A 22645-nucleotide genomic window follows, 5' to 3' on the forward strand; every position below is an offset into this window, starting at 1 on the left:
CAATCTAAAACGCGCCACAGGGCGTGTTTGCACACATGTTACCTCAGGCCCCGCCCCCTTCCTTCACTATTGAGCAAAATATTCCTGTAAAATCAGTCGAACTACGAATTCCGATTTACTCACCTGTTATCAAGAGAGACCTCAGTGCTGCATCTTTCAGCCCACTACTGATCGTGAAAAGTAATTATAATCGTAGTTACAGTAACTTGTATTTCCTTCCATAGGCTAACATTGACTGGTTTCACTTGGAAATTTTTCTAAGTGTGGAGTTTCGGAACTTAAAAAAATTCCTCAAAAATCAGTCGAACTACGAATTCAAATTTACTCACCTGTTATCAGGAGATACCTCAGTGCTGCATCTTTCAGCTCACTACTATTCCTGAAAAGTAAATTTAACTGTACTTACCAGTAACTTGAATTTCCTTCCATAGGATATCATTGCCTGCTATATAAAATATATATAAATTAAAAAAATATTAAATAAAAAAAATATATTACAATTTCAATATTTTTTAAAACGTTTGTTTTCAATTTATATTAAAAATATGTAATGTAATTTAAAAAATAAAATATTTAAAAATAAATACTTTAAAACAATGTAGTAAATTAGTATAAAAAAATATAACAATTAATACATTTAAAAATGATCATTTACAAAACCTTTAAAATTCACTGAAAAAACCATAGGTTTCAGCCACGTTATAGTTAGGAATTAGCATTTAAAAAACCTTTGAAATTCACTGAAAAAAAACATAGGTTTCAGCCACGTTATAGTTAGGAATTAGCATTTAAAAAACCTTAGAAATTCACTGAAAAAACCATAGGTTTCACACATGTTATGTGGACATTTCACTCATACAAAACCATTGAAATTCCCCCGTTATAGTTAGTTCAGCTAACTATAACTCGTGCGCCCGCAATGCACTGCTGATGACGTCACATATTACGTCACTCATGACATGGTCAGTGACATCACTCATGACATCACTGATGACATCTCAAATGACATCACTGATGACATCATCCAGTGAATGTGTGTCTTTCTGAAAAATAAATACCCAGAAAGATTGCTCGTGGGATTTACTTCATCTTCTTGAGGAAATGCAACTGAACAAATGTCACAAGGGCAAATTCTGGTCCACGTTCAGTGTATAGTGGAGTTGGAGTGGGTTATGAGGAGAAAAGCCATCACCTAAAGGAGAAACCTGGAAAAAGAAGCAGAAAAGTATAGGCTCCTCTAAATCTTTGGTTCTGCCTCCAGTGTGCAGGTAGAGAGAAGTCATAAGAGTAAGTACAGCAAAAGCAAGCACATAATGAGCACTGCTGGTGTTCAGCTGCAGTTTCACAACACAACACCTTCTACACAAGATAACCTCATCCTGCGCCTGGGCCTAGGTTACCCCTCTTTCCCATGTTTCCTCTTCCTTCAGCATAATCATGAGTGGGAGGGCTAAACTATAGGCACATCTTCCCTGAGTTCAGAATAGGAATTTCAGACTCCTCCAGAGTTCTTCAGAATAGAAAGCCCCACTGAAGTTCCTTTCTAAGGAAGAATACACATCATCAAGATACAAACCTTAAATCGGAAGTTGAATCTCATAACTCCTACCTGTTCCTATTTTTGATTATTAACTTTCTCAACTTTCTCCTTATATTGGATTCCTTCGTGTATGTCTTGCATGTTTTGATGACATCTAAGGAACTTGCTCTAGTTTCAATTTTCCTATTGGTCCTAAATGGCTTTTATAACCAACAGTGACAGGACTCAAACTCTAAAAGCAGAGCTCCTTGTTTGTGTCGAACTGTTCTGCTAGCCCACAGCCTCAGTACTGTATGTTGTTATATTTCAATAATTACGTAGGCGGATTGAACAAATAACTTCTTGCACTTTTTAATATTTCAGAAATGGATAATTGTTATGTAAATTTAATTAAAGCACAAGTGACATTCATTTAGCCCATACAATTCTGTTTCAATTATATCACAAAATAATACATTTTCAAAAAGTAGTATAAACAAGGATTCACACACTGGTGAGTAACTATAGATACTCCGGGCAAAAAAACTAAGAACTAAATAACCCAATTGAGACCAACACCAACAACAATGTAATAAGGCTTCCAACGGACAATACCACTGCCCTAGCTTAAATTTGTAAACAAAGTTGTACACGTTCCTCTTCACATCTCCCAAGGAATTTTCCTACTGCTATCCCATTCTTACGTAGTGCTCTGCCTGAAAGGTGATAGACCAGACATAGATGCCTTCACACCTCATCTAAACCCAAAGGGCATGAGATTCACCATCTGGCAGTTGAAGGGTTTCAATTCCACCTCATTCAATCAGATTGAGTGGCTGCTTTTAGAGGATCTAAATCGTATTCAGACAGTAAATCCAAGGTCAAGTAACAATAAAAAAGCAAGTGGCTGAAGGTCTGCTTTGAAAATAAATCCCAATACCTTATCTTTCACATCTTTTCTACATATCCGAAAGGTTCTTGTTTCCAGGTTGACACGGGTAGAATCAATTCAGCGGCCATTGGTGCTAAATAGGCCTGGGAAAGGGAGGGTACGTTGTTTTCTATCCCTGAGGCTATTAGATGCAAACCGGTAAGCATCCTACACCTTTTTCCGATCTTACACAGAAGCCATTTGAATCCTTGCCTCTTCTGACAATGGGTTACTGCATGGAAGACAGAATTTCTTGTTTCCATTACCTCAATGTGGTGTGTGAATAAGCTAAAGGTCCTGTGCTCTTGAGAAACAATGGTGTTTGTAGAACCACACGTCTTTTTACTAAAGGTGATGACTGAATTGAAAGTCCTTCCATGGGCCCTCTCCTGACATGAATTGATCTGAACAATCTTGTGAAGTCAAGGTGGCTTCAGATGCATTCTCAAAGAACATCCTATTGCCAAGTCAAGTTCATGTGCTAACCCAGACACCTTTAAGACAACACTCTCCTAATGATTATTCTTAATGATGTGCATAATAGAGCCAAGAACTGTCATGAAACCCATTTGTTTAAGATATGGCTTGAATGAGTTCCTCCTTTTTCTTTATCATTTCCATCTTCACTTTGATGGAGAATCTACTTAGTGGGTAGAAACAGAAAAGAGCCAGGACATAGGAGTATGCTAAGGTTACTTCTATGATACCTCTGTTACTACTACTGAGGGGATCCTTTATATTGCCAGCAGTGTCTCACCTACTCTTATGGAATCAGTAGGAGATGACACCAACTCACTCGTGTTTGAGGGACTGGGTAAAGGTACATAGTGATGCTTCAGATGGGCTACAAGGCCTTATGCATCTTGCATACACATGAGTGAAATTGACTGGGCACTTCTTTGACTGACAGCTTTGAGAAGTAATTTTTGGCATGTTGATAGGTGGCAAGTAACAGTTTTTGGGAAGAGGAGAGACTACATGGGGCAACAATCACCACAAATGTACCTCATTTCATGACCTAGACAAGGCTCATGTTTATATAATGAATTGAAGCTCCAACTCCATTAGCTGAGAGTATAATGGTGACCACTAGTTTGTTCTGGGTGGTTTTGTTCACTGTTCTTTAGTTTACTAGAGAATGGCTCGTCTCCAAGACCACAAATACTGTTCTCCATATTGCAACTTATCTTAGCATTACCACACTTTGCAAAAGTACAGACAAAAGAGAAGCAAGGAGAACAATGGCTGTTTACCTCCACAAGCCTCTTTGTGTCGCTGTTTGTACTGACAACCACTCTTGGCCTGACCCTTACTTTCTCAGAGCTTGACATAGAACCAATAGTGTCTGTATTAGAGGTGAGATTTGCTCCAATGATACTTGGCCAATTGTGTGCTTAAAGTGTGCATGAGTTCAGCACTAGTACTCATTTTTGGGGGCAGCCAACTTATTTTTCATCATTAAACTTGGAAGAGATAGAAAGGCAAAAGGGGAAAATATTGGTAAATGTAGAACGTAAGGATGAAAAAGAACCTGCAAGAGGGAGTTAAAAATGGGAGGTTGAAGAAAGAGAAATAAGGTGGAATCAAAATTGGAATGCCTTGGTATTCTGCACCCCTGTATTTGGCTGTGTATAAACAGTACTTTGCTTGTTGGCACTTATTATATTGTATTACACACATTAGGAACTTGCCTATGTGAATCAAGTGTTGGAGTTGCTTATCAGGCAATTGGGCACTGCCACATGGACCAGTTTGAAAATGACTAAAAGGTTTGGTCCCTTGGGCTGGACAGGACCAAAAATCCACCGCACTCACTGGAGCTTTCAAGCTGGCAGTGCCCGACAGGCCACTCCTACACCGTGAATCCAGAAGTTAGAAGCACATATGAATTAAAAAAAGATATTTCAAAAAGTGTCAGATATTACACCGTCTTTAAGTTAAATTAAGCAACAGATCCAAATTCCGGAGGTCATAGAAGGGGTGAGTTAATGTGTGCAAATCTGTTCTGAATAATGGACTTTCCAGACACAAAGCTCACCTGTGCTGTGAAGAGTGTAGAGCTTAATCTTTAAAGTCGAATGGTTGTACAGTAAACAGTGCTTTGAAGATATTATAACAAACCTTGAGTATTATACAAGCTGGAAGAGGCAGTCTACAAAAAATAAATGACAAAGGCAGTAGTTCTTAGAGATGACAATCTGGCGAGGTGCTATGTCGAATGCTGCTTTTAGACAAAGTGTTGTAGTGAACCGCAAGCACGCACACAACATACATTTAAAAACATTTTTACTTACCACAGCTGCCATCTTAGGTCCCAAGTGGTTTATTACACTAATAGTGAATAATAGAAAAGTATTAACTTTAATGGAAAACAGGCAGACAATAAGGAATGTAGAGCCCCCCACCCCCTGCATATTCTTGGCAATGATTTTGCCACCCTTGAGGCCAGGGGTTGCAAAAGGCAGCGCCAAGGGTCGTAAAGGCAATGACAGGGGTCATAAGTGACAAGCCGGGGGTCGCAAGGGACAGGCCAGGGGTCGCAAGGGACAGGCCAGGGGTCAAGGCTGCAATCGCTGGCAACTGTTAAATGATGTCCACGGGGCTGGTACTTATGTAACAAAGTATGTAGAATTCTCTTTTTGCCATAATAATCTTTTATAAACCGGTTGAACTGCTCAAAACTCCTTTAGGAGTGGTTTCTTTTTATATTTATTGTTTTACGTTATGGTTCAGAGTAAACATTAAAGCAGCTCTCACTGGTTTCGCCCAATTTTTCTACTTACATTGACCTACAAACACTGGCCAAACTGGTAAAATAATGACTAAGGGTATGCATTGGGTGGTTTCATATTGTGTAGGGGAATAGTATTCCTTGAAGAAATTAGTTTTGGGGATTTGACAGTGCAGCTCTCAGAGTGATTGCTAACAATATACATAGAATGTCCTTTGGGTCCGCTCCTTTTGACCACTTGCTTTTTCTGACCAACCTCTTTCAGTTGTTAGCTTGAGGCTTTGTAAATGTAAATGTAAATGTAGTTGAGCTTATATAGCGCACAGCTACCCGCAGTGGGTTTCCCGGCGCTTGCTTAGGGAACCCGTCCTGGTATTCCCCTGTGAGATAACCCCGGCAGGGTATCCACAAGGTGAAAGCCAGGCATCCCGCCGCGAGGGGCCGTTGTGGAGATTAAGCAAGCTATTGCCCAGAGTCGCAGAGTGTGAACCCGCGAGTCGAGAAGGCACCGGAGCGAGAATTATCGAGTCCGTGGAATTTTTGAGCCCAAGACCCGCCGAGGCGGGGAATTGAACCCTGGTCCAGGGCCGATCTCAGATTCCGGGTCTGCCGCCTCTAACCCCTGAGCCACACTTCTCCACTGTCACTTGTGTCTTGACTCAGCCCACTGCAGTATTCATCTCTTACCTAATGCTACTGATTGTTTTAGAGTATCCTACCACTTCCACTGGAGTGCTTCCATAATTAACCCTGTTTCTGCTCCCCCTGGCTCTCTCCCCTGGGGTTCTTTTCTAGTATGCTAACGTTGCAGGCATTAGTACATTAAACCCAGACCTATTGGCATTGCCAGTGCTTGTTCTGAATTGCCGGAGCACTTTGGATGTCAGTGTGGGTGTGCTTCAATAGTCCTGATCAGTAAGTTCTCAGGAGGCATTGGGAATCAATAAGGTCTTCCAATTTATAGTTTTTTTCCCCAAAAAATTTATCGTCATATAAATGCAAAAAACATCTTACATTGTTTAAATAGAAACATTCCTATTCTCCTTAGTAAGGGGAGGTATGGTAAAGTGAAAAAACTGCATAATTCAAATGTAGTCCTGTATAGTAGTTTCAGTGATCTACGTCCACGCAGGTGTCCCTAATGATAGCAGTGTGAAATTTCTGAAAGGAGGTAGGTACAAAAACAAGAGCTATCGTTTCGATACAGGGAGGAGGAACAAGGATCATTGTGTGTTAGCTGAACAGGCGCACTATGAATAATTTGAGAAAATCAATCACTGTAAAAATAACAAAAACAGTTAGAGTGGTCTCCCTCTATATCTCTTATTGGAGCACATTTAAGTCAGTCGTGACATCACTGGGGAACCCCTGAGTAAGCGTCACTCTGTAACATGGGTTAGTAATGGGACGACCCCGTGAGCGAGGAGAAAGGAGGATGAAGAAATAGTCATAGAGAGAAGGTGGGCAGGGAAGGTAGATGGGAGAAATTCCGGGTGGAGGGTCCAAGTGGGAGAGGTAGCAGGGGTTCTGGGGATTGGTGTAGGGGTAGGTAGGGGAGCTTTGTTTCATTGGTGTCCGATAGCTTCACAGTATGTATTTAGGTGATGGCCTTTCACCGCTACGAGCAACATTCGTATATGCCTGTGCGGGATCTTACGTGGGGACTCCCTCTACTGACTGTACATGCAGATTGAGTATTTAAGGCGTCGTAGATAGCTTAGTTAGAGAGACGACTTGAGGTGGTGGGAGTATGACTTTTACATAACCGAGTCTTACGCATGCTGTAGTAGACTCTCACATGGGACGGATTGGTCTCTTGGTTGGGTGGTCGCATGCTGTAGTAGACTCTCACATGGGAGGGCATGGGACGGATTGGTCTCTTAGTTGGGTGGTCAGAGTTTCCTCTGAGACCAACAAAAAGGTGGTAAAATATAAGCAATAAGAGCCCAGTTAACAGCATGAAGCATCACTCAAACATGAGCTTTAAATACTTGGTGAATGGACTCATTGTTGCACAATTGTAGACTGTCATTTTCAGTAAATAACTCATTGTGCTCATAATCTAAGCATCAATATGTCATTTTCAGAGAATCCATGCACTGCCGACTATATAATTTTTCGTAAATAAACTTATTTTGTCCCCAAACATCGCACAATTTTAGCTTTTTTAATGTAGTCTAGATCATGCTTTCAATCTTAGAAAATAAATATACCAGTCATTGCTATCATTCAAATCATTGCCGTAATGCACCCAGGTTTTTTCATCCCACTCCAGTCATTACAACTATGTGAACGTCATCGTCCTTGCCAATGTGCGCCCATTTAACAACAATCCAATGTCAGGCAATGACATCATATGCCAAACAGACTAACCACTGCGATCTCGGTATCCCAGTCACAAGCCATCATGGCTATTGTGTTCGCTGGTATCTCCCATCAAAAGCTAATCAATGTCATTGTGTGTGTCCTCGTAAACCCATCATAGGCTAATCAGTTCCACTGAGATCCCTCGTGCCCACCATTATGTGCAGGTCACGTGCCTATTGGCACGTGCACAAACGCACACAGCCAGAGAGGCACAGTCTGGATGGCCAGTTTTCTTTTGGTGCCCGACTGGTAGGCTGGCTCAGCCAATATGATCACTATTTATTTTACAACAATTTAGACCGAGTTCCCATATGTTTTTTTCCTACACACAACTACCAATATAAATGTCTACCTGCGTAGCTAAAATTACGATGCTTTTCAAGATTATTCCAGTGTGTGTGTGTGTGTGTGTGTGCGCGAGCGTGCCTGCGTGTGTGTGTGCGGTTGAGTGTAATGGAAACGCAAAGAGAGACACTACACTTCCACCAAATAGAAAAACACCTTGGCTTGCTTGTAAAGAATTCACTTTATTTTGTTCAACCTAAAGTAAATATCATCACAATTTTATTTCTGACCTCATGTACTAAAATATTCCAGATCTTTTTTTATTTACCACATTATGAAATCAGACTCTTAGTTTTCCTTATTCTACTTTGTACAGTGGACAAAACATAAAACAGGTGTTTGGTTCAGACAGGCAAGAGGCTGGACCTTAATTCTACTGTACAAAAATGTAGGCTCGGTATTTTTTCCAGTTTTTAATTCAATCACATTATACAGAAAATACAGCAGGCTGTGCATTCACAGGTTTACCACATAAAAGAATTTTCAACTGAATTTATCAACCAAACATACAAAAAATATATTTATTTCAGGTTGTAACCATAGAAGATTTCGTGGTTTAAAAAAGATCAGTAGTACATTTTTATCCTTCATTTAGAAATCAAAGTGACTTACTTTGTATCAATTGATACACTATTTTTTGTAGATAAATCAAAAATATTAGGACGAGTTGCATCATACTGCAATACGATTATGCGGAATGGTGGAAGAAAAGACAGACAGTTTGAGGAAGTTCTAAAAGATATCTGAATGTCATTCATAACTAGAGCAAAGCTGAGAACTGTACCATCTTGTCAGACATTCGGTCAAAACAAGTAAGCAAAAGTTGAGAAAATGAAAATATTGTAATGCCACATAATGTATGTTTATATATCGGAGTGCTTTTTTTGTGAAGGGGTCGTCGTGGGTACAAAAACAGACGAACAATACAAAGCCATTGTGCAGTGACTTTAGCTGAGAAATCTAACAATGTTAATTACAAGACATCAAGACAGATGTTGGCAGAGTCAGCATAATGGGAAAGGGCTGAAGGTGAAGTAAAAGGGGATGAAAATAAACCCTACAAGTAAATATGGATCTGAAGCTAAAATATCTGAATCTTAACTTTCAAAAAAAGCTTGAGGTGTAGTGTTCTATATGGTCGTCTAAGAGTCACTCAAAACTAACATAAAAGAAATCGCCAATTCTGAAAGTCCAGAAATGTCTCTGTGGAAGGTTTCTCAAATTAAAAGAAAGTGGGTGCATCATAGCTGAGGCAGTATTGACAGCAGCACTTCAAACTGACCAGGGTATTCAAGGGTGGAGCACATGTATCCTGAATTAGCTGACACCAAAGCTAATATCTATTACGTACCTCTGTCAGTTAACAAACTGAGGTAAGCCCATTGAGAGAATCTCTGCCAAGATCAAAAAGCCTCTGGGATGTCGAGAGCTGTATCACCTCTACACCGAATGAGTCCAATGGATAACTTGAACTGCATACTAACTACACATTAGTTGTGGTGACGAGAGTCCAAAAGAAGTGTAATAGAGGAACCTACTGAATTAACAGGGATTTCCAGTTAAGAGTGTGTAAGTAAATGTGCACCTTTCCACATATGCTGTGAAAAGATGCCCTGGGGTAGCTACTTAACTGAATGGAAATGTCAAGTCGATGAATCCCACCCAATATTGCTTGAAGAAGCCTCATATTGTGGCGGCCCCGGATGCCTAGTATGTAAACAAAAACCACACCAGCGACAACCAGATAACATTGCTTAGAGCCAGATAGCCCAGAAAAATCAAAGTTGATGATACAATACAAGTGGTGCCGCATGGTACCTCCAAGTTTCAGATGTTCTGTATTTTTATTTTTTGTTTTTACTTCAGTAGTGCATGCATAGATGTATTTACTAGGGTTAGTGGGATTGGGTATGACCATATTTTATTAAAGCATCCACTTTCAGTGAACAAGGCACGTTATGTAAAATGGAAAAAGACATGAAGCCTTCTGTCAGGTGTGCAGACACTACCTAAAGTCAGTGACCATAAATGCATTTCTGATGAACGCATCTGTGGTCTGCTGAACGGAATTGCCAGTAGGTTGAATGCATCAAGGCTTGCTGGTTTGTGTAATTAAACATATGTTGTCTTTCAGTATGGTATTACCGCGTTCATGCATTTACCTACTTCCACTTTTTTCAAACGCCTGCCTCAAATCCACAAATCAAAACACAAATATACAGCATTTCTAAGCTACTAGACTCCAAGTAGTTGACAACATTCTCGTGATTAAATTTGTTTTGGAAAACACCTTGACACCAAAGAGTTCCCTCCTGTGGCACAAACTAAAGCTGGTCCTAAACTCCTTGTAAAAGCTGCATGAAAAGCCAGGTTTTCAGGTTCTTCCTGAAAAAAGCACATTGAAATTAGAGATGGAGCAGAGTGTGCCAGAAGAAAGGGAGCGGCATGGAAAAGGCAATGCCAACCAACCTTTCATTGCAATAACAAGCTACTCCAACCAGGCCCCAGGCTTTAAGGTGAATAGCTGTCTGGCAGTTTTAGAAACGCTGGGATCATCATATGCAAGATGTGTGTTGCCACAGATAGCCATGCAAGCTAAAGGAAACCAAAGAGGTTTGGTCAAATGCGCCAGCACTGAGGACCAGTCAGGCATGCAGACTACTCTTAAATAGATTGCACTGTTATTAATTTCAGGCCCTGCAGTTTCTGGAACTACCCATGTATGTTCGGCTGACCCCTTCGAGATGTTCGAAATGGAAAGAACCCCCGGAATGGTTTTGAATCAAATGTTCTTGCCATAGCCAACCGGGTAGGGCAGGTGATCATGTTAAGAAACCAGAACATGTTGTCCCAGGGGTCATTGCTTTATCCATTAATCCCAATCTGAGCTCCCACAGGTCCTGTCCAAAGCTGCCAACATACATTGTTCGAAATTTACAGGTATGACAACCAGATCACCCTCGAAATTATGGAGAATCTGGTTTTCAATGACAGCTGTGTCGAACAAAAAGGGCATGGACCAAATGAGGTAACAAAAAGGAGTGATTAATCTGCGACAGTAACGGCCCACTTAAAACAACTCATTCAACCAGATGTAATTATATATAATATAATAAATAGAGTTGTCCACCTAGGCACAGCTCAGGTAGGCTGCTGAGCAAGAACATACAGCTGATGGTGCTTAATACAGCCGACAAGCGCAAAAGGACTATTGCCGAGAGACAGTTGTCTAGTCTGTGATGATCTAGACCCAACATGGATTCACTGACGCAGGGAGTCTACAAACCTACCGGGAAATTGCCAAGCCAGTTGGTTTACTCAACTTGGTTCCAGAGTAGATTCACAATAAGATTTTCCAAAATCATTGTAGCCACATAACTTAATTAAATGGGACAAAATTAGAAAGCGGATGATGGTTTAGAACAAGCTTTATATAGAACAGGATGGAAAAGTCCCCTATGTTTCACACCCCACCCCACTGTCTGTACTGCAGGATATTAGGCAGAGTCAATCTTTCATCACACCCTCTTTTCTGTTTTGTCAAACACAGATGGCACTGGGCACTCCGGCACACCATCTTGGTTCATACTAATGGCTTATTCTGAGTTAGAGCTCTACCCACACCGAAATGGTAGTGGATCCATTACACTGGAGGGTCACATTGAGGAATGTGAGACACTTTCTTCCCAAACTATGCAAACGTGGTGGGAATTCTGCTAACATGGTGTAAGCGATAGTACAGAAAAGGCATCAGAAACCCAGCCAAGTAATACGTATTTAATGAAAGTTCTGGTACAGCAGTAGGCACATGGTGCTTTGACTCTATTCCTGTATATTTGTGCATTGTCGTGACTTGTTTGTAGAAACACTACTCAACTGGGTCCAATAATTTCATATACCAGCAAGGTAGTCCTAGTTGGTGCCTCCTGATGACTTCACAGTGTGCATTCGTTCATACATGTACTTTACCAGAACTGAAGCGAGTCTGAATATTATTTAGATTTTTTTTTTATTTAAATGTAGTTTTATCCGAATCCCATATCTCTAACATGGCATTACATTGTTATCAAATGCATTGATACCAATGTAGTGGGGGAAATATCTACATAAACTTTTGAGGGGAAGCGGACCACGGTTTACTAACAAAACTTTTTTGAACTGCAGGACAGGCTTATTTAGGTTTACAATAAAACGTTTGTGTTAGACTGCCCTTACAGTCCACTTCTCTAGTAACAAGAAAGGTTTAACTAACAGCAGTGATATTTTTCATATGGAATTGTATTTTTTAATGGACCATGAAAGGTACCAGATAAGAGTGCTTAATACATTGCCTTATACCTTTTCTATCAATCATGGAGCGCTCCTGCATGCATGTGACATGATGTAATAGCAGGTGAATGGTTCCCACCTCTGTACCCATCAAATACCTGACTTTCTCATGAAACCTCCAACAGGTGGCTCAATTTGCTAACCCCTGGCTATTAACGAATTTCCATGGATTTGATCAATAAATCATAAAACAAACCTAGTAATAAATCCCTTACCATTAAATGCAGGAAACAAAATCCCCTAATAGCTTTTTAGGGATGTGGTACAACCGCAGCGACGTTCAAAATGTAAGTAGAACGCCTGCCGTGCTATGCATCTTGTCATCTTGATCCCTGTATGATACAGTGAGCCGGAGAACCAATATCTGCTGTTTGTTTTTTATTTTATGATGTACAGGAGGTAGGAGCTTTAAACTGGGTAAAAGATGACAAGGCTTTGTGTTCATTCTGGAGGATTAACATATTGCATTTTAAATTCCAGAAAGTCCTTAAACATGAATATACGACCTGATGACGTGCCTAAAATAGGAACTTTCTCAATATGTAAAACAAAAATAAATGTTGTTGGTGCCCCCCTCCACCTCTCCTTGAACTTTAAAGTCTAACAGCAAAGGGACACCGTGGCCATTTGAAGGTCTTCCTATACAGCATGCTTACATTCTTTCAGAAGATTTAGAGTTTATTTAGTAATGTATCTGTTTCTTGGCCAGAACTCAGCAGCTAAACACAATTAAAACGTCACCTTTCATAAACAGTAATAAAACTGGTATAATTCGACAAACTCAGCAAAAGAAAAGGGTTGAGGCTGCTAAATCACTTCAGATTTTACTGTGCAAAGTGGCAGTGTATAGTTAATATACTTCTATGTGCCCACACACTCTCTTTAACTGACCTGTTAATTTCTTGTAACTGAATTTATTTGCATCCCCCTTCATTCTTTTGCAAAAAAGAATAACCTTGCGTTTACAGTGGACGAAGATCTGTGAGAGACATAAGTGACATTACAGAGCATGCTTCTCTTGAATGTACACCCGGCACCATCTTTACAGCCAGAGGCTTAACCGTATCGCTGCTGCGGTTATTTTTGCGCTACGCGGCTTTTTTGCAAAAGCCGCGTTAGATGACGAGCTCAGCTCGTCATCCGCACACGCCCCCCGTGGCTGATGACGAGCTCAGCTTGTCATCAGCATCGAAGGGGTTAAGCAGTTGTCTCTTCTGACACCAAACAACTTGTACCTCAAGGGAAGTCCCCAGTAGAGGATCATTCACCCCAAGTGGTACCTTCCTTAAAGGCAAAGGCAGAAGTCAGTGTCTCCCCTGCAAAAGTTAAGCACACTGCTGCTACCCGTGTCCCTGAACAGCACGGGGGCCTCCTCTACCACGTACACAGCACAAACTCAGAGTCAGGGGGCTGGCCAAAGTGCTATAAGTTTTAACTAAATTGCCTTTTTCAGCCCAGTAACAAAACATATGTGTCTTTCTTTTGTAAAGTGAAATAAAGTCCTACAGACAGGGACATAATACTTGTTCTAGCTCCACTCAGGTCTACTTTCTCCAGTAACCGGTGAAAACAACAATAGGGTAGGCTTTTTCTATATATGAACAATATAATGTACTTAACAGTAACAAAATATAAATCCATCATTTTTATGTACAGTTTCTTGAAGAAAAAGATTCTCGTCATCGTGACATTTTAGTAACAAAAATAAAGCGTATACAGCAGCATTGTTCATCAAAGCCTATGTTAATGCAATCTACTACCCTGGCTCGGGAGTGTTCACGATTACAACATTTTAGTAAAGCAGCTATGCACAGAAAAGAGTACACTTCTACGGCAAAGGCCTACGGGTGTCAGAACGGCCATCTTGAATTCCATGCACTTGAGGGTGAAGGAGGAACTCCTTTGCAGCGGTGACTGTTCCTTTAGTGTAAAGTTGGAAAAAAAAAGCCAGATGCGTATCATCCACTTCATAAGATAAACTTGAGAAGTTTTATAACAAACTGTTCTGATCGCTATAAATCATCCAGATGCAATACTTGATTGTTGATATATTGGCAACGATTCACATTAAAATAGATGAAAACTTTCTTGAAATTTCACCAGAGTCCCTTAGTGGACAATTGAATTGCACATTGCTGTACATTGTGGTTGTCTTAGAGATCCCGTGACTCCGGTTTTCACGTTTTGTTTCTAAACGCTCTTGCCCAATATCCCGGAATGCAACCCACATGGCGAGTCATCGGATGGCCATGCAGAAGAAGTTGACTTTTTACTAATAAAAGTCTTGCATTTTTCTGAAGCTCTGAATATCTACATTTAGGAATATTTGCCTGCTGTACACATATGCCATCACTAAGTACGTATCCAAGATAGCGTTCAGACTTGTAGAAACCAAGCCAATAGTGGTCGTATTTACAACGGAATTTGTCCAAACAAACAGGACACTGAGACTCGTCTCCCCTGGGTTGTTAAAAGTCTTCAGAAGTAAGGACTACAATGGGCCCTTAAATTGGTTTCCAGACAGGTGTTGTCTGATGGAGGGCTTGGAACTTGCTGCGTCACCCAATTTCCGCCAGACGACCTGTGGAGAGAAGTATACAGAGGTCAGTGACTCTGAAAATAAGGTAGACCAACAACTTATAAGCATCAGCATTGTAACTCTGTTGACAGCCAAACACAATGCAGTGATAGGAAGAGGCACGAGACACATATGAGCTACCCTTTTTTTCGAGCAATCCATAACTAAATCAAGGTGCAGGTGACTTTTTCCTCTTTCTGTCGTAGGGCACGTCCTAATGGGTCAAGGGCCACACCCCCTCACCTTCTGGCCACTATAAAGAATATGTGTCAGGATGAGCAAAAGGCAGCCTGAGAGACTCTTTATTTTCAGGTCAGGCAGCCAGGAGCTAGACGTGCGTTAAATGGGCTGGGTCCTGGCTGCCTGAAGTTAATTTTGCCGGGCTGAAGAAGTCACCGCTCCTGTGGGTGTGACATCTTCAGCCAAGCTCAGAACCTCGAGGCCCTCCCCCTCGTGACGAGGGGGAGCATCACTGATTACTTCGAATCTGGGCGCTTCCGTTTAACGCCCAAAAATGCCCAGGCCGGAGTGTCAATCCCTCCTTGTCATTGAGTGGCGTGCGGTCAGCAGTCTCACTGACCCCATCCCAATTTGTGACGAGTGAGGGGCTGCTGCCTTCCCTAATTGGCTGATCTAAGGTCAGCCAATGAGGGAAGGCAACACACTCATCCGTCCTGGGTCCTTCAAGGCTTGGGAATGCTGCCTTCCCTCATTGGTGACCTTAAGTCAGGCAATGAGGGAAGACAGCAGTCCCAAGCCTCGTTTGATCTACGAGGCAGAGATGCGCCGTTAAGTTTGATTTTTTTCCCAATGTTTCGTGAGGGCATAGTGAGGGCGTAGGTGCATCCATGAATTAATATATTGGAGTGAGTATTGTGAATGGATGAGTGTGTGAGTGTAAGTGCATGTGTGAAAGTGTGAGTGAGTGTTTAAGTGCATGTGTGAAAGTGTGAGTGAGTGTTTATGTGTGCATTTGTGCCCGACTGCCCCCCTCAATGCAAATAGCACAGGATGCCACTGTCCTTCTGTCATAGCAAACGCAAGAATAGATCTATGGCAATATAATCTTTCAGTGTTTGCCAAGTGCTAAACCCATACCTCATCTGATAGTTCCAAATGTTGGGTTTCATCCCAAAAATTCGAGTAAAGTAGGACTCTTCATTTGACCTTTTTCGAAACTCAAAAGGTCTTCCTACCATGTATTACAGTTTGCTACTCTTAATTCAAGGCCTACTCTTTTCTGTTCATATGTCAGAGGAACATATGACCTCCCCCACCCCCTGTTGCCTTCCTGTGGCGCTGGCCCTCGAGCCACCTGGATTAGAGAATATGAATGAAGGGGGACAAAGTCATGTGTGGGCATAGGGACATCAATGATACAGAGAGGCAGGGGCATAGAGAGTAAGGGTCTGCTATCTTGTTCCTCCGGTCTTCCCAACGCCGCGCCATCCCTGTGTCCCCAACTAAAGAAAATTGCAAAAATCCCCTGCATGTTTCCTTGATGAGGAGGCTGGGGCAGGTTCGGTCTTTGCAGTGTATCCATGTTGCTCTTTGGGCCACTTTGGTGCAATTTGAGAACCTAGCATGAAATGATAAAGTGAAGGAGGGCTGGAAGTATAGATGGAGCACACTGAATAAGAGGAAGGAAGGGAGTTTAAATCGCAGGAGCGCCCCCTGCAGGTAAAAGCAGTGGGGTGAGGGTGGGGACTCGACAGACGTGAGGGAAAATTAAATCAATAATAAATTTTCCCTCGTCGTCGTCTGTTGAGTCCCTCATATCGCTCTTACCTGAACGGGCTGCTCTTGTTGATTTGTTTAAACAGAAAGGGGTGGCTCTAGGCTCATGGCGGCCCTGGGCAGGGAGCGTAGGTAGGGGGCCCCGGAAGAGGGGTTCCAGGTGGGGCGGAGCGCAGAGGCCAGTGAAGAGGGGGGGGTCAGAGTGTTTGGAAGTGGAACAGAGCCGGAGGCCGCCAAATCCCTGCAAGGGGCCGCCACGCAAATATGTATCCATTCTCAGAGGATTATTATATTAAGGATATATATTGGCGTGGTGGCCCCTGGGGTTTGGTGGCCCTGTGCAGCTGCACAGCTTGCACATGCCTAAGGCCGCCCCTGAAACAGAGAAGGGAAACACGGCTCTACAGAGCTGTAGCAACAGCAACAAACTGCCAAATACAGACGACTATGTCTTGGAGGGGCCTGGCTATCTGAGGGTAGGGCATCAAAGAGACTCTTACACAGATGCACCAAACAAGCCACTGTTCGTCCATGCGGCAAGAGCCATATTCTCATCAAGAATGTAACTATCAATAGTACAGCAGGTGCAGTGACACCAGTGCTCAGGACATAAGTCTTTCGCTGCTCGACCAACTGCAAGGAGCCCTGTTTTCCCTGCTCCCTTTTGGGGACATGGCTCCCTTGCTACGCCGTTGATCTTCATTTATTCCACCACAAAGATCCCCCCACTCACCTGATATTAGATTGCGTCTCAGTGGCCAACACCAATCTGAGCCTGAATTTAAATGGCCTTTGTATTCTATTTTATGATAGCATTTGTACATGGCTTTCTACCCTATTTGGGGTGCTGAAGCGCAGATTCACATGGGTAGCAGGCTAGACCGTGTGGGTGTGTGGTTAGAAATGTGTAGTCCGTGCATGTCTTGCTGTGCATTGCACCTGGAGGCACAGAAGAAACCCACCCAAGGACAGGGAGCAACAGGGCTGCTTTTCAACAAATGGTGACTGGCAGGGTCTGTGGAGGGAAGAGGAGAGGGGAGGGGATAATGAAATGGGTGGGGCTGGTGGATTTTCGTGCAGAAGAGCTTGCAATTTTCATGAAGAATTACTAGCCAGGACAGGATTTAATGAGAGTACCATGCTTGGATCTGAGAGGATGGTATGAGAATTCAGATTTACAGGTATTTGCTTTGGGAAGGTGGTCTCTATCATTCGCTCAATATTTTAAATATATATATATATATATTATAACTCCACATGTTAATTAGGGCTTATATATCAGTGCTTTTAGAAAGTGATCTGTTTAGCACACTGTAATCAGGGCCACTGGAATTATGTGATTCTGCATCTGCTGAGTTTATCACATAATTATGGATTGGCTGCCTTTGATTTTTTATTTAAAAAACTGCATTTCTAGCTCAAACGGATCAAAAGTTAGTAAAAACAAAAAGCAGCAACACCTAACCGCACAGTGGAAGGCCCTTTACTAAATCCACAGTCACCTTTCAATTGCCTTTTGCTATATTTGAATGTGGATTACGACGTGGAGCCTTTGCCCAGACAGTGTTAATATGTGTATGAAAGACAAAATAATGCAGTAGTACTTTCACAAAATGTGGCACATTACGCTGCATATTTTGCCTTTTCGTGTCGAATATTTTAGTCAACCCTACCGCATAATTTGGTCCTCCCCAGTTGCCATAATTCCAGTGGCCCTCAGTATAATCACTGCATCAGCCAATTTTTTCCAGCAGCAGTACCTGCACACCTTCAGCACTGACAGAAATGAAAAAGTGTAATCTCAGGGACTCGTCAAGACTTGGAAGAAATATGAGCCTGGTGATCGTAAGAGAGACACAGACACAAAGTTGATTTTCTAGTTTAGCCAGAATTTCTTTGTTAAAACCAGAAAGCAGTAGCAGCAGACGAGACAAAGGTTTTGGCACACAGCTTCATATCATCACAAACGGTTACAGAAGGGTTGCTTGCCCTGGGGTGGATTCAACGTGAAGTAATTAAAAGTATCGGTTCATAACACTTCCTGTATAAATATTAAAAGGGAGAGAGAAACAAAATACTCTTGTTGAATGCCAGCAAAACAATTTAGAAATGCGTTTTAAAAAAATCGCCCTTTTAAAGTTCACTGCAACACGTCAACCGTTTAACATGCTCACTTGTTTTCTGTCACCATGGATTCAACCAATGAATGGACAGTTCTCTGAAGATGGTACTCCTTTCAGGGATGCCGCCATCTATGGGTTGAGTGAGAAGGATGCTTCTTGGGATGGTTACCAAGAAATTACAAATTTAATGAGCATGCCACAGAGTAATTCAACTATAGCTGGAATGTAGGTATAATAGAGTGTATGCTGTATTTAATAAAAAAAAATCCCATCATTTATTTGTAAAGCGCACAGCTACCCCCGGAGAGGTGTACCGGCGCTGGGGGCCGTCGGGAAGATTAAGCAAGCTATTGCCCAGAGTCACATGGTGCTGGGCTAATCTGCCGCCGAAGCCAGGGATCGAACTGTGAACCTTGTGGTCCGGAGTCCGGCTGTTGCGCCACACCTCTTCACGCACTTTGACCCATGATGTTTGCACAGTAATAACAAGCATTAGAAATGCAATCGGGCTCGGATTTATTTGAGTTTGAGCGAATGGCATTGTAAATGGCAATGTCTTTTCGCCATGTGTTATGGAGTGTGTGCATGTGGTGTGTAGTGGAATTATGTGGGTTGGATAGTAATTTTACCAATGGTGGCATGCTGTGCTTTAGATGAATATGTTTGAAAGTAAAGTGTACCATACTGCGATTGCTACAATAGTTAATTGTGGATGCGTTAACAATTGATGCGTGCACGGATGGCTGGTGGTGTGTGTGTTTGGTGGAAGGGTGCACTGACGGCTGGTGGGTGTGTGCTTGGTAAAAGCGTGCACAGATGGCTGATAGTTGTTGGTGTTTGTGCATGGTGAAAGCATTCATTCACGGCTGGGGGTGTGTTGTTTTCTGTGTACTGGTGAGTGTGTGGTGGTGAGTGTGTGGTGGTGAGTCTGTGGGGGTGAGCCTGGGGAGTGAGTGTGGCGGTGAGTGTGTTGTGTTGAGTGGTGACGAGTGTGTGGTGTTGAGAGACTGAGGTGTGTGGTTTGTGTGTGCTTTATGTGTGTGTGGTGTGTGTGTGGTGTATGTGTGTATGGTGTGTGTGTGTGGTATGTGTGTGTGGTGTATGTGTGTGTGGTGTTTTCTGCACACTCACACACTGCCCCTACACATTCACACACTGCTCACTTGCACACTCCCAATGTCACCCTGCATAGTCACACACAGTTTATCCTGCACACTCATTCTGCACACTCACACAATGTGCACCCTGCACCCTTACACACTGTCTCTGCAGTCACTCTGCACTCACTGTCACTCTGCACTCACTGTCACTCTGCACTCACTGTCACTCTGCACTCACTGTCACTCTGCACTCACTGTCACTCTGCACTCACTGTCACTCTGCACTCACTGTCACTCTGCACTCACTCTTCACTCACTGTCTCAGAACTCACTCTGCACTCACTGTAACTCCGCACTCACTGTATCTGCACTCACTCTGCACGAAGTGGTGACGTCGCCGAGCCCGTAAAAAGCATCCATTCATAATAATGTTGTGTTATCTTTCATGGATTAACCATCATCAATGATGGATAATGCTTGTAACTGATGAATTTAACAAAGTATATACCCGGTAGTACCAGGGTACTGGTGGCGGTCCCGAAGTCACCCAAAATGTACTAAACAAATGACCAATAATACAACGAAATTGCAGTCACATCTTAGTGTGATACATGAACGTGTGCTGAGGTTGGTAAATAAATAGAGATGGAAGTGTATTGTTTACCCGAAAAAGAACAAAACGTCTCACTGGCTCGTAATCATATGTGCAACTAAAAAGGTCATGCATCTTGCAGCAATTAATTTGGGTGTCGTCTGGCATTCCGTAGGCAATAATCAGTGCAGTGGGAGAATTTATCAAAACACAACGTCCGGCTGTAAGATATAACAATAAGTTGCTACTGTGCCACTTGAAAAACCGAAGAATAACGTTCATTCATAAAATATGCCCCCTGCGTACCTTGTTCATGCTGATCGTGTAAATTCAATCAATCCGAATACAATCTGAATACAATTCTGACGGTGGAATATATAAATGACGGTTCTCCAGCAAATAATAAGAGTACCGTGTTACTGCTCTGTACTAAAGGATACTGGCTGGCAGGGTAACGAAACCGCTGTCTCCTAGATGACTAATCGTACCTGTAGAATGACTTCTACTCTTGTTCACGCGGCCGTGTTCCACGCATCCGAGTTGCTCTTCAGTACCCGATGTTGTGAGCAAGATCCACGGAAGGTTACCATACATTTATAAAAGAGTGCCGCTGCGCGAAGAACGTGGCACTAGGAGAAAGACTTGTGGGAGTTGTAGTCCCTAGTAAATACTCCTTAGAAAACTCAAACAGTGGCCCAATATACAACCCAGGGGTACTGTGTGTTTATGTACGATGTAATTAACAGTAAAGAACTTCGCTCTAAATCTTGGCGTCACGTGTACACTGACTCGGTACTGTGGTACTTAATTAAATAACCGCAATGCGAATCGGGTGAAAAACTCATCACCTCTCATGAAACTGATGAACGATTTAAAGCTATTGCCAAAAAATGGTTGTATCACAACTCTACAGTCAGCCTGTTTGGTGTGAAAGTGCCAGACGATTGGTGTGAGCTTCCAGATTGCCTCCATTTTTGTTTGAACGTTGCTCACCTCACCCCCGAACACCTTAACACAGACTAAACTGCATCCCATACTCCTCGAAGGTTGCCTGGATCCTGTGTGAATCTGAGTACTTTGTGACCTCAAGACGCGCAAAAGGCGCTACTTAAATTCCACAATGGAAAGCTTGTTTGCTTCTATCCGATCCGAACTTTCTACCCTATTTCGAGCTTTCTCCTGTGCTGGAACACGATGGAAGATCACACTGTTTGAATTATACATATTTCTTGTAGTTGGGTAGTTATTGTAGTCTTTCTCCCTGGAAAAAGCGCCAGAATCCTCCCACACTGTCATCGTTGCGCTCAGCACACGTGCCCTCGCACTCATATTTTTTAATGTCAGAAATAACAAAGGAATCAAAGTGAAGATAATGAAGCTGCGATGGCTCCTAGAAGCATAAACAATGAGTCACAGTACGGGGAGCTGGCGACCTACCTCTTACTGTTTCATTTACGCACGGAGCATATTCGAACAGTCACTTGGTGTAAATGTTGTTCATTTTGAAGGGATTACTGATAATTAAATCTTCGCTTATGTGCGCGTCTGTTAAGAGTATGTGAAAGCTTTACATTTCACTTTCCACTCTTTAGATGAGGCCTTTCCTAGAATTGTAACCTCCGCGGCGGTGCCACTGGATATTTCGGAGTCCAGTCAGATTTCCTTCATGTTCGTCCTCTCCCTACGTCATGTCTATTTAGTGTATCGATGATCTTTTCCACGCGGTGGCCTACTGTCTCACAATGACGTGTTCTGGCAGCGCTGCATGCGGAAAACATTTATTCTATGACCTCACCACAAGACGATGAACAGGGTAGGGAATATAAGGTCAGTAACGGTGACTTGCAGATAAAAGGCTACATAGACAAAAGGAAACCCGTCCCAGGGTGATTACTTTATACAGCTACTTAGACGGGGTCGCGGTAGCGTGCTGCCACCTGGTGGTAATCTGTATTTAAATACTGCCTTTTTTTCAGCCCCAAAGACGCTGCAGACGAACGCGCGCCCGATACATGCAATGCAGAATGGTGAACGCGCTCCTACCATCTGGATTGCATTAGAAGGGCACCCTGACAGATCCTAATTAAAATTAATAGACTGCCGTGCGCGAAACCGCACAGAAAATGCCAAAAATGGCGGACGCAAATTACATATAGCCTATCGCGTCAAGGCTACTAAAAAGACAGCACAGCGAAGACGAATCACTAAGCAGATGCCATAAAAAAAGCTCGCACACTAAGGAATGTTTCTGGCCCGAGCCCTAAAGAAACTTTTTTTTTTTCTTTAACAAAAG

General features: G+C 42.4%; 1 protein-coding gene across 2 annotated transcripts in view; it reads right to left on the reverse strand.

Moving 5' to 3' along the window:
* Window positions 1-14194: 14194 nt before the first annotated feature.
* Window positions 14195-22645, reverse strand: part of CCDC85C (coiled-coil domain containing 85C) — a 270400-nt gene continuing 261949 nt past the window's right edge. For both annotated transcript variants that reach the window (XM_086937759.1, XM_086937758.1), the window contains one exon: window positions 14195-14803. In XM_086937759.1, the coding sequence (XP_086793885.1) occupies window positions 14714-14803 (90 nt within the window). In that variant the 3' untranslated portion in view covers window positions 14195-14713. The remainder of the gene's footprint in view (window positions 14804-22645) is intronic.

The sequence above is a fragment of the Lissotriton vulgaris genome, chromosome 9 (assembly GCF_964263255.1).
Source record: "Lissotriton vulgaris chromosome 9, aLisVul1.2, whole genome shotgun sequence".
Taxonomy (NCBI): Eukaryota; Metazoa; Chordata; class Amphibia; order Caudata; family Salamandridae; genus Lissotriton; species Lissotriton vulgaris.